Here is an 11,884-nt window from a genome sequence, read left to right as displayed (position 1 = left end):
TAAACCAGCCTTATGAATGTTATAGTCTTACCGTTTATCAATTAGTGTTGAAAAAACATACCATTTTGTTACCTCCCTTCTGGTTAAATTCATAGTTACCATCTTTATCAACAGAATTCTTCCTTGCAACACGTTTTGGTGCAACATCTAATATCTTCAATTTACTACCAGATATCTTTCTAATTTCTTTTTCCTAATTATTACAGAAACACATAATGTTTAAAATAAAATATGTATTATATATTTTAATCTGTTTGAGTTAATCATAAATAAATGTTGTTATACGTACCAACCGACTGCGTGTTCTTTTTCCAACTGTTGAAACGGTTTGCATTTCCACTTCTGTTCCGCATATCAGCGCCTTACCTTCGTCTGCCTTATAATATCCCTCAATATGTTTTCCTTTTTTCTTAACCTGTTTACACAATTTCTTATTTTAGACATCAATAACCAAGAAGTAAAAAATAAATATGGCTATACATATTAAAAGTACTACTCATGTATTATTATGATTGAAATTGTTACATCTTCTTTTGGCAGTTGGTTTATCTCTTCTCTCATCACACTCTTTGTTTCCACGTTCGAGACTTCTTCTCCACCAACGTTCTTACTCACCTCATCTTTGATACCACTTTCATTCATCTATTTATCATACATTGATACTTAGTAAAATCCCAAAAGCTTATTCTAATGTATATTTATCTACATAAATGGATGCTTATTACGTCACACATAAACAGATCAACTGAATCATCGTCTTCACAGAAAGGCTGTCATACAATAACATACGTAAGTAAGTCGGATTTTGTACTAAACTCTTATAATTTAGTATAAAATACTTACAAAGTCAACGTTTTTGTAGTATGTGTCTTTAGGTATTTCCAGCACAGATTCATCATCACTTTCTTCTTTGATGTTCACATCTAACTCAACTCCTCTACGATATATCTTTATCTCAAATGTGGCGTTGTCAGTTTTCGTCAACAACAGTAAATCATCCTCTTCTATTCCAAGATCATGAAATAACTTCGGACAACCTTTTGTAAAAACATAGTTATCATTTATTTTTTCCGTCTCAACTTTCCAACTATGACCTGCTGCATTTATGTTGTAACAGTCGTTCACTGGTACGTACGAGTAACATTTTGTGACATAAGCTTCTGGAAGCACCTGAAAAGTAATGTAACAGTTTATTGATATATATTTATGTAAATCATTTATATTTCAAGTTTGACAAAATAAAAAATCATGAAGAAATAATATTATACTTACTATTATCTTTAAAATGTTGTAACGATTGAATGTGACAAAAGATTCACCACATATGTTTTCATCAAAGCAACTGATTTCCATACTTTTGTCCTCCATTATCCTTAATCGCAATATTGTCCTTTTTGTCAAATCAAGATCCCTTACTACATTACTCCACCCGTCGGTTATAATGGATTCACCACTTACACTTCTTAGAGAAACTGGCCAACTTCTACGAGTTTCATGAGTTATCATTACGTTTCTCCTTTGCCAATATTCTCCATATACATTCTTAACAAAATGAATTGGCAGCACCTGCGGTTAAATTTAGGTTTTACATATTTTTTTAATACAAGTTATATATATTAGTTTGTAAGCATTATACATACAAGTTTTAACGAGGATGGCTCTTCTAAGATTGCAATGCATGAAGGACTCATTTTTTAAACCTGCATAATACCAACATATGGTATAAACATGTAGTGTTGAACTTCAATCGATACATATATGTTCATATCAATAAGAAAATAACATTTTAAACACATTTTGACACATTTTGCTGATACAATGACTATATACAACATACATAAACCACACTAAAGCAACTTTTATCTGATCATTATATTTATATAGAATATTACAAATAATTAAATGTGTCAATTATTTTTTACCAAAAATTATCCTTTTATAGTGTTTCATATGAGTTAAATATAATCTTACTTTGAATACAATTCAACAAACATAATTCCTGATCATAAATGTAAAATGATAATCATATCTGTTCAATCATCCCAATCACATTATTAACTAACAATTTTTTTCATAACAATATGATCACAATCTATCAACCAAATCAAAGTATTAACCGAAATTATATACACTCAAACACATGCAATACATATACTCTTTCATAAATACATATAACTTTCAGAGCTTTCAATTTAACAAAAACCTAACTCTGATTTCACGTATAATTCTTGATTAATTGTTGGAAATAAACAGAATTCGTGAGTTCTTTGTAATACGGATGATAAATTTAGTTGGTAAATCAAAGTAACAATCTTCTTTCAACTGATCGGAGATGAAGTCGGAAGTTACCTTTACTAATTCTTTGAACCGGCGATGATGTTTCTTGAAGATTGTGAAGAAGGTAAGGTGGTTTTGCAGAACTTGATATGATATATTTGTAATGATGATTTTTTACTTAAATGTTATTCTTATTTTTATTTTCCGTAAATCTTTAATAAAATAACATTCAAATGGACGGTAATTTTTGGTAACAAAGATTTACTTTTATATATTTTACTCAAACTATTTAAATAGATATTGTTATGTTTATTTTAGGATATAATTTTTTTATTAGATGTTTAATATTTTTACAAGTAATTGTAAATATATTTATAAATATAGTAAGGTACAACTGATTGTTTTTTTAATTGGTCTAAAACGTATTAGAAGTTATTTGTTACGAAACTCCAGCAACCATAATTGTTAGAGTAACATATTTTAAATTTATATTGAACATCCGGAAATCATATTTCATACATACACATCATGGATCCACTTTTTTTACATTAGTTGTACCATGAATTTGTTTTTTCTTTCTATATTTTAAATTCAAATTGATATGATAACAATGTTCATTGTTTTGAAAAAGTAAGAAACATATCATTGTTCAACATCGCAACATTCGCGTGTTTTATCTATAGGCATCATTGATCATAATATTCTGTGGTACTAACTTTACGTTTATGTAAATTAAAATACATCATAATATCCGAACGAAGCTGTAACAAAGTATTTACGTGTCAAAATATAATTTATTTGTTGTTTAGCCATCCGTGTATTACACGGGTACTTAGACTAGTATCTATATATATAATAAACAAAACCATTGGGGGACACATATCACCCATTGGTTTAAGCCAACTTAACTGCATATGTGGCAGTACATATGGCGTAGCTCTAAATCAAGGATTGAAATGGCTTCTCTAATACTCAATTCCTTTCCTCATTCAAAACCCTAATCGCCGAATCAGCTACTCAGAGTCAATCGACGACAACTTTTAATCAATCTTCAATACTCAATAACATTTCAATCATCAATCATCTGATTTGTAGTATTCTTTTTCAATTAAAGCAGGTACGAAGCAATAAATCTATAAATCAGTTGATTTGGTTCAATTTCGTTTGATAAGAGTACATCAATTTTTGTATTTTTGTTTCAGTTGTTGTTCCATCAATTGATAAGTTCTTCGCCAATTTGTCCTCCGATTTTAAGAGTGTAGCATCCAGGAAACAATATTCTCTCAATTCTTAGTTTTGATTTTTTGTCTGCGATGTAAGTTTTATTATGTTCCACAATTTCATTATCAACAATTTTTCTCTTAGTTATCAATGCATGATTTGTTGTCTGTTGTCTACGATTTAGGGTTTATTTCGTTCCACAATTTATGTTTGAAATTTTGTACGTCTATTTTGTACCTTTTAAACCAAATTTAGGGTTTTATACAACCATTTTGTGTAGGTTCCTGACAATTTATGTTTGTATGTGATTTGTTGAATTTTGTGCAGGTTTGTTCCACAACTTTTTCTCACTGAATTGATGTTTTGTTAGGAGAAAGATTGTTGCAAAGTTTTACCTCAATATATAGAATGGTTACCAGATCTGAAATCATTAGAGTTGAAGGTCTTAATTTATCTTCAGTCACGTTTGGCTAAAAGAAAGGTACGTGTTCAACTTTTACGTAACCAGTTTTGTTTTATAATTTGATTTGGTGGTAAATGGGAATTGTGTGTGAAATAAATAGATGCATATAAAATGGTCTCATAGGCTGATGATGAATCTGCTGCAGATTTTGGACTTTGGCTCTGCAAAGCCTGATTTCAGAACTGATTTTGGCTATTAGCAAGCGAACAGATTTCAATCCAGGTTAAAAGAAATACATAGTCTTTATTTTAATTTGAATAATATTTAATCCTAAGTAGATGAGGGTGGTACTAATTGAATTATTGTTATTGTTATACTTAAAGAATTTGATATCTTTACAAACTAACTACATATAGATAGAATTTCATGTGACAAATGGCGGGTGATGGTGGCCATCCCTTTCGGTTCCTCTTTATTATCCCAACAGGTGTTTGTTCTTTCATTATTATTTTTATTATTATTATTATTATTATTATTATTATTATTATTATTATTATTATTATTATTATATTCTTTTGTATTGTTATTTTGATTTATTACGTTTTTAACTGTGTATTGTTATTGATCAAATCGATTTATAAATTATAATAACAGCTGTAATTTGCTTATTGGGAGTATGATTATTTATTATCTTAATTTTGTTATTAGTTTGATTTATTACGTTTTTCTGTATGGATCAAATCGACTTTTAAATTAATATATTTGCTGTTGGTGTGGACTGTAATTTGCAGGTTGAAAATATTTGCAGGTTGAAAATGATTATAGTTTGCATCCTAGACCTAGGGTTCTTAGTGAGAAAGAATATGAATATGATCCGTTGCCTCAGGGCGATTCCGGTGATGACTCCTTCACCACCATTCACCTTGATTGATTGGTATAGGTAAACCTAAAAGTTAAAACTTTTGATTTGACTGTTTTGGTTAGAGTAGATGAGTTATATGATGTTTTGTGATCAATATGCTTTTTGGAAAGTGGTTGTGTAATTGTGTGATGAATATGATTATAAGGTCAAATAATTTGGATATCTTAATAAAATAAAATATGCATTGCATAATAACATTTAGTTAAACTTGGCTTTAAGAAGGATTATTATTGTGGGTAGTCATCTATTTTTGTTCTGATTCCTGTAGGACTCTTTCTTTTTTCATTTGGTTTCTTGCTTTGCTAGGATTAATAATTCGAATTTTATTCTGTTTAACCATTTGGTTTGGTTTGGTTTGGTTTTGACACTTATGGTCAACTCTTTGGGGTTCTAAGGTAGGAAATAGTTGGAGGACTACAAATGACAGTAGCGATACATGGAGTTAGTAATTGGCAAACTGATGCTTTATCTTCTTAAAATTTTGAATCCAATATATAGTTTTACATATGTGATAATTTCTTTAATATCTTTTATTTAATTTTAGCTTTTGTGTTTGTCATTTTCAACACTTATAGGTGGCAAACTAGGCGAGTTGGGTGGGCTTGTGACTTTTCCCTACGAAATTTTGTCAAGGTAATTCATGTTCATGATGTTTTTTTACCATAAGTTTCATTAAAGGTGATTTATTTATTAATATTTTTTGTGTGGGATGCTTATGTTTAATGGGTCATTTTTGTGGAATGGTCGAATTTACCCAAAACCCTTTATGTCTAAATATAAACCTTTTTAAATAACAATTCAGTATGTCTTAACTATCAAGATATGATTATAGAGCTATTTGAATGCATACGTTTATGAATTACATCAAAGGGGAAACCTTTTCATTAAATTCTGTTTTTCTTACTATAATACGTTTTATTATTATATAGGTTTTTACTAATACGTGACGAGTGTATGTTTATAAGATAAGTGACTTTTGAGTTTGGGGATGGTGACTTAGTGGGTTTGAGTAAAAAAGATGTGTAATGGGAAGATGTAGTGGGTGAGATTGGGGATGGTGCTTTTGGTTGTTTTTACTGGATTAGAAGTTCATAAAAATATGATTGGTGGTGGTGTTGTGGTCAAGCCATGACCGGGTCACCCCAAGGAGGGCCACGTCGTGGTCACAACCATTGGGCACGGTGATGGTGGCGTGAAGGTCTTGGTCACCCAGCATTATGAAGGCACGTATAAGGTCAAATAATTTGGATATCTTAATAAAAGAAAATATGCATTGCATAATAACATTTAGTTAAAGTTGGCTTTAAGAAGGATTATTCTTATGGGTAGTCATCTATTTTTGTTATGATTCCTGTAGGACTCTTTTTTTTCATTTCTTTGCTAGGATTAATAATTCGAATTTTATTCTGTTTAACCATTTGGTTTGGTTTTGTGTTGACACTTATGGTTAACTCTGCGGATATGAATGGGATTTTAGGTAATCATCAGGTCTTGGGGAGCTTTAACCAAGGAGAGATAAGGATGGGCCATACTTTTATGATTAGGACATTATTTTTCTCTCCAATATTTTTATTTGTAGCTCCTAACAAAAGTATGGAAACCTTAACAATTTTGTTTCTTTCTAAAACCTTTTCTTGATTTTTTACTTTTTTGTTGAGTCTGTTGTGTCCGACTCTTTTGAGTCTTGGGATGTTCAGGGGTTTGTGGGTTGGGCTGATGTCTTAATGAGGTGTGGAGATGAGATGGTGGTTATGGGTATATATACTAAAGGGCATTTGGGGCTGGGGATATGGTATGGAGATAGTGAAAGGGATGATGACAAGGCTGCTGGAGTTAAACACGAGGTTAATGTGATGAAAAGAGACTTGGCAATCTATAAGAGTTCGCATGATTGTAAATCTATATCCTTGATGAACACTTATAAAGGTATTTATCTGAATACCAGTGTCAAGGCTGCTACTTTTTTGTGAAAAGTCAGCAGTGGGAGAAAGCTTTAGAGGAGGCCCAGGTTATGGTTTATATGCTGAATGAATGGAATTTGATGGATTCGATTGTCCTTCTATGGTTGGGGAAAGGACAAGGTAATTTTACTTTTAATGAAGAACAGGGGCATTTTAGGAATAGTATGGTTGGTGCTAGAATATTAATAATTTGCTGGTATGGTATGAAGTATGTTAGACGAAATGATAGTTTGTTGTGCTTTGTTAAAAAGAATAAGGGGCATGGTGGGAATGTGGGAATAAGGTTGAAAGTATATTGATTGTGAGTATAGTGCTTTTCATGTGGCCTAGCAGATTTACTGTAAGAGGCACTGGGTAGTTTGCATATTGAAGAAGTATTTGGCTATAAACAGGCAGAATTCCATGATGTACTGGAGTAAGAATAGGGTTGACTTTCTAGGTGAATAGGAAGTAAGAGATGTCTCTTTGAGCAGGATTTGAGTTCGAGAGCTAATGATTAAAAATTGGGAAAGCTATATTCAAAAATGGGTTTATGAGCTGGTTATAAAAAGGTGTACATTTAAATCGTTTATAAACTGGAAAGTTTGGAGCAGGATGTCGATTAATGAGTACAAAAATAAAGGGAATTATATCAAAGTGTTAGTGATGTATGCTGAATTATATTGATCTAGGATAGTTGCGACTATAATTTTTGGACCATGGCTGATTAATAATCGAATCTTTAGAGTTTGGGGGCCGGGTGTAGTGTTTGTAGTTTCGGGAATTCATAGATTGGATGCTGGGTATTTCATACAGGAGATTTGGCGGTCATTGGTCTGAGAATAATGAGGATGATGGGCTTGTGATAAATGTTCAGGATGGCAACAATAAAGATAGACCCATTAAAGGTATTGGCATTTATGTAGCCCATGGTAATATATATGGTAGGTTCCAGTGGGCTTTAATAGAATGGGCCAGAGGTAATCATCAAGGCAAAGTGCTGAATTCATGTCATTGGCATTTATGTAGCCCATCATTGTTTTAACTATATGACTGATTTGGCCGATTTTTGTTTATAGTCTAATCTAAATTCATGCCACTAATTTTTACCTTATTTGTGAAACAGGCATGCCAGGTTCAACCTGATAAAATTCCTGATGATCCTCAAGCTATCAAGAGATACATCGAAATAATCCTTGCTATGTGAATATGAATACTTTTAGAGGAACATATGTTATTGTACTTGTGTGTAGATTATCTTTTTCTTTTTTATCACTTTCTATTGTTTTCATGTTGCTTTAGCGGCATGTAAAAATTAATCCGCTAATAGTGTTTCTTCCAATGGATACGTTTTCACATAATATTACATTTCAAAGTAAATAATATGGTTTTGGTTGAAGCCCGCGTATTACGCGGGCATTAACCTAGTTTATTAATATAATAAAAACAGAGACGATTACAGACTAATGGCAGGTAGACGAGCAACAAGTTGTACCGCTACCCCCTTCGAATAGCAAACCCTACTCTGCTAAACACAAAATTCTGCCCCTTAACATGCGCGGTGCTACTGCTTACCACCTGCTGAACCCGCTTGAGGAATCGCACCGCGTCAGGGGCGAGAGCGCCAAAAGTATCGAAAGCAAACGGGACGAACACGTGCTGATTCTCGATGCAAGCTTTTTCATGCTTAGGTACTTTGGCCGCCTCTACTTTGGTTATTGTTTGGCCCGCCACAAACCCGTGGTCCCTTAGCCCAACGAGGGGGGACACACCTGTCAAATCAACACACACGTGTTTCCCTCCTTCCCATCCAAAAACAAGAATGTCAGCGGGCCGTAGGGTAGATCTCCCTTGTAATGGATCGGTCAAGAAGTTCACCGGAGCTTCCTTTTTTGCCGAGATCCCTGCCCGCTTAAGGACATCGTAAAGCACATCACGAAATAAATCGTGTCGATATTTAAATCCTGGTAATTCTTTGCAATGCATTGCATGGTCCCCAAAAGAATCCAAGCAAGACTTCCAACATAAAGGACAGGGGTCATCAACCGGTACCACAGCCGACATACATTACCCTAAACATTCGATGGGAACAACAGACAGGAAATCCTGAGCATGGGGGGCTTGCAAACACTCAAACACGGCTCGCTGCCGCGGAGATAAAGCAAACTTCTCTTCAATTGTCTTGACGATTTCGCCATATAAGGCATTCGCCAGAATTTTCTGGACACAAGTGAAATCCAAAAATGAAATTTATAACATACAACAAATATATTACAAATTCACCAGCACCAAAACAGTCAAGGAGGTGGCAGTAGGGCGGCGTCGAGAGGTAGGGGAGGTGTCAGCGGCGGTGGAGGTAGGGGGTCTCGGCAGTGGCTGTGGAGGTGGGTGAGTTGTTGGCCGCGGTGAGGGAGAGTTGTCGGCGGTGGAGGTGGGGGGTTGTCGGTAGTGGCTGTGGAGGTGGGGGTGTTGTCGGCCACTAGGGAGGTGAGGGAGATGTGGACTTGGCGGCTGGGAGGAGGAGAGGTGGAAGGGGTAGAGGAGAAGAAGGTGTTAGGGTTTGTGTGGAGGATATGTGTTTAGAAGAGGAGGAGAAGAGGTTAGAAGACTTGAGTCCACATCTGCCCCACAAAGAGGACGCGCAGACATTTTTTTAATGAAATCACTTCGAGAAAACAAACACACTGTCGACTCGAACGTCTGCGCGTGGTCTGCATGGGGCAGACATAAGGGGTCAAGAAGAGCTTTTCACAAAAAAAACAAACACCCCCTTACTAGTTACAACACAAAATCACTCAGAAATCAAAGACCCTCTTGTTCGAATTCCGGTTGGGGGGGGAGCTGATTAGAGGAGGTTATCAGGTGAGGATGAAATTCTGACAGTGATGCAACAATTTGATCAAAAGTCCAGAAACAGAAGAGCGGGAGATGAGGGGATCGAAATATCGAATTAGGTTGGGGCTTGGGGAGTGACGACACGTTCAAAGAGATGTGCAGAACAAGATGGCCTAGGCACTTGCCACAATGGGCTTTAATTAGAAAATTGCCAAACAAAATACGCTAGCAATTTTGGATCCTACGGTGGGCACAGGCCCACCCTACAACTAAAGTGGATCCGCTACAGACAGAGATTATAAAGCAAAACTATAGTAGCTTTTTGGTGTAAACCCTAAACTATATTGGAATCTTGCTAATGAAAATAAGTATATAGTGTGGTGTAATGTAATATTGTGTGCATTAGACATCATAGAGACAGAACCCATCCACTAGAAACCTATCCTACATGCAAAGAAGTATGCATCTTTTACACATGCATGCTTTTACAGTGATCATCTATAGATTTCATTTACATACTAAAACTAATTTATACAAACGTGCGATAATTAAGAAACTTACAAAATTGTGACAAGAAGAAATATGAAATTGAAAAGCGTTCCAGAGGAGATCTTCTCTATGTCACATTCGGCGAGTAATCTGTCCGAAATTACGGGAATCCTGTTGGTGCACTTGTGTCTGTACTTTGTCTGTATTCGGTCTGTATATAAACGATGTCCTAAGTTAGTCTGTAAGTTGACCAAGTCAACTATCCTCCTAGTTTGACTTGGCCAACAGTTGGAATATGTTTGATATGTGTGTCGATGTCGAAGGATAGACTCGAAGGATTCTGTTGATCCTTCGAGGTGATCGAAAGATAGGCTTCGAACAATAGACCTCGAAAGGTGATCTTTCGAGGTCCTTGCTGATCCTTCGAAAGCTTTCTATCCGAAAGATGATCCTTCGGACCATCTATCGGATCCTTCGACCAGACATCATGGGCTGGGTATATATATACCCATGCAGTGTAGTGTGAAAGATAGAGGCACACAGACAGAAACTTTGAGAGTTGAGAGCATTCTGTCCGAAACTCACACACACACACTTTGAGAGTTTGCAAACTGATTGTAAACATTGTGCTTGTAACCGGAACCTTCATACGTATTAATACAGTGGTGTTAATCGGTGAAATCTTGTGTGTTTGTTTCTATACTTGCTTCATCTCGGTTTGCCTACTAGCTTGGATTCCGCACTCGCTAGTGGGTTAGTATAACAAGGTTTAGGTTTGTTCTCGATCCTCCGAGAAAAGGGACCTACAAGTGGTATCAGAGCCTCGCTCTTTACCTTGTTTAAAACCGGGTTGTTCGAGTTCTTGGTGTGTTTGGACACTAGGTTTAGCACCCGTTTTGGTGGTTTTTCTTGCTTTTCTAAACTGAAAAACGGCTTCTAAACCTTCGGGAGTGTTCAAGGTTGGGTTGGGTAACTTGAAAACTTGTTTTTAAGTGACTTTGATTTTTCCGACCATATCTCCGGTGTGTTTCCGGTGACCAGATCTTGTTGATAAGGTTGCCATTTTGGGTAAACTTTTTGAAAGTCAAATAGTTGGTGGAAAAGTTGGTGGCAGACCATTCCTTTTTGCCGAAAGTTGGCTCACCAACCACATCAACTTTTCACCAACCTGTCGTACTTTTCGTCAGTGTGTCAGACCGTCGAAAGATAACTTTCGAGCTCGAAGGATCATCCTTCGATCAAGGAGATTCGAAAGATAACCATCCTTCGAACATCTTTCGAAGTCAGTGTGTTATCCTTCGAGTCAAGGAATCTTTTCGATAGATACATCCTTCGAGTTACTGTTCATTACGAAAGATAAGGATCCTTCGTGTTGGGTGAATCTTTCAAGGTTATCTTTCGAGGTTATTGTTCGAGCCATCAACAGTGATCCTTCGAACACTGTTGATTCTTCGAACAAGTGTCATCTTTCGAGACCTGTGTTCGAAACATAAGGAGAATCTTTCGAAATCATCTTTCGAAAGATAAGGATCCTTCGTATAAGTCAATCTTTCGAAGTCATCCTTCGAAGTTTTTGTTCGAAACTCAACAAGGATCTTTCGAACCCTGTTGATCATTCGAACAAGTATTGATCTTTCGAACAGGTTGCATCTTTCAATTCATATATGTTTTTGCACTTAACAGTTTGTGGTGTGTAGGTTTGGTACTTATATTTGATCAAAATGAGCTGTACAAGTCCATGGGATTGGAGTTTGGACTCACGAAACAATCAAGAGTTAGTGACTGCTGCAGATTGGG

At 35.4% G+C, this 11,884-nt stretch overlaps 1 protein-coding gene across 13 annotated transcripts; it reads left to right on the top strand.

Moving 5' to 3' along the window:
• Positions 1-3,171: 3,171 nt before the first annotated feature.
• LOC110940537 lies at positions 3,172-8,124 on the top strand. 13 transcript variants are annotated; one of them, XR_004893217.1, is made up of 9 exons: positions 3,172-3,394; positions 3,480-3,592; positions 3,826-3,979; positions 4,107-4,183; positions 4,318-4,388; positions 4,693-4,841; positions 5,399-5,456; positions 6,301-7,671; positions 7,890-8,124. XR_004893217.1 is itself a non-coding variant. In XM_022182079.2 (7 exons), exons 4-7 carry the CDS (start codon positions 4,347-4,349, stop codon positions 7,968-7,970), a joined length of 330 nt encoding a protein of 109 aa, XP_022037771.1. In that variant the 5' UTR covers positions 3,178-3,394; positions 3,869-3,979; positions 4,107-4,183; positions 4,318-4,346; the 3' UTR covers positions 7,971-8,124. The 13 variants fall into 13 exon arrangements, 2 of the variants coding, with proteins under 2 accessions (XP_022037771.1, XP_022037770.1); XR_004893218.1 differs by lacking the exon at positions 7,890-8,124 and having other exon boundaries at positions 6,301-6,904; positions 7,580-7,883; XR_004893220.1 differs by lacking the exon at positions 7,890-8,124 and having other exon boundaries at positions 3,173-3,394; positions 4,693-4,835; positions 6,301-6,472.
• The last annotated feature ends 3,760 nt before the right edge of the window (positions 8,125-11,884 follow it).

The sequence above is a fragment of the Helianthus annuus genome, chromosome 5, assembly GCF_002127325.2.
Source record: "Helianthus annuus cultivar XRQ/B chromosome 5, HanXRQr2.0-SUNRISE, whole genome shotgun sequence".
Classification (NCBI taxonomy): Eukaryota; Viridiplantae; Streptophyta; class Magnoliopsida; order Asterales; family Asteraceae; genus Helianthus; species Helianthus annuus.
This window is presented reverse-complemented; position numbering and strand designations above follow the sequence as displayed.

Coding starts and splice junctions, on each gene's coding strand:
- LOC110940537 (XM_022182079.2), top strand. CDS start 4,347: ATGGTGGCCATCCCTTTCGGTTCCTCTTTATTATCCCAACAG. Junction 4,389..4,692: donor CCTCTTTATTATCCCAACAG/GTGTTTGTTCTT, acceptor TGTAATTTGCAG/GTTGAAAATATTTGCAGGTT. Junction 4,842..5,398: donor ACCTTGATTGATTGGTATAG/GTAAACCTAAAA, acceptor CAACACTTATAG/GTGGCAAACTAGGCGAGTTG.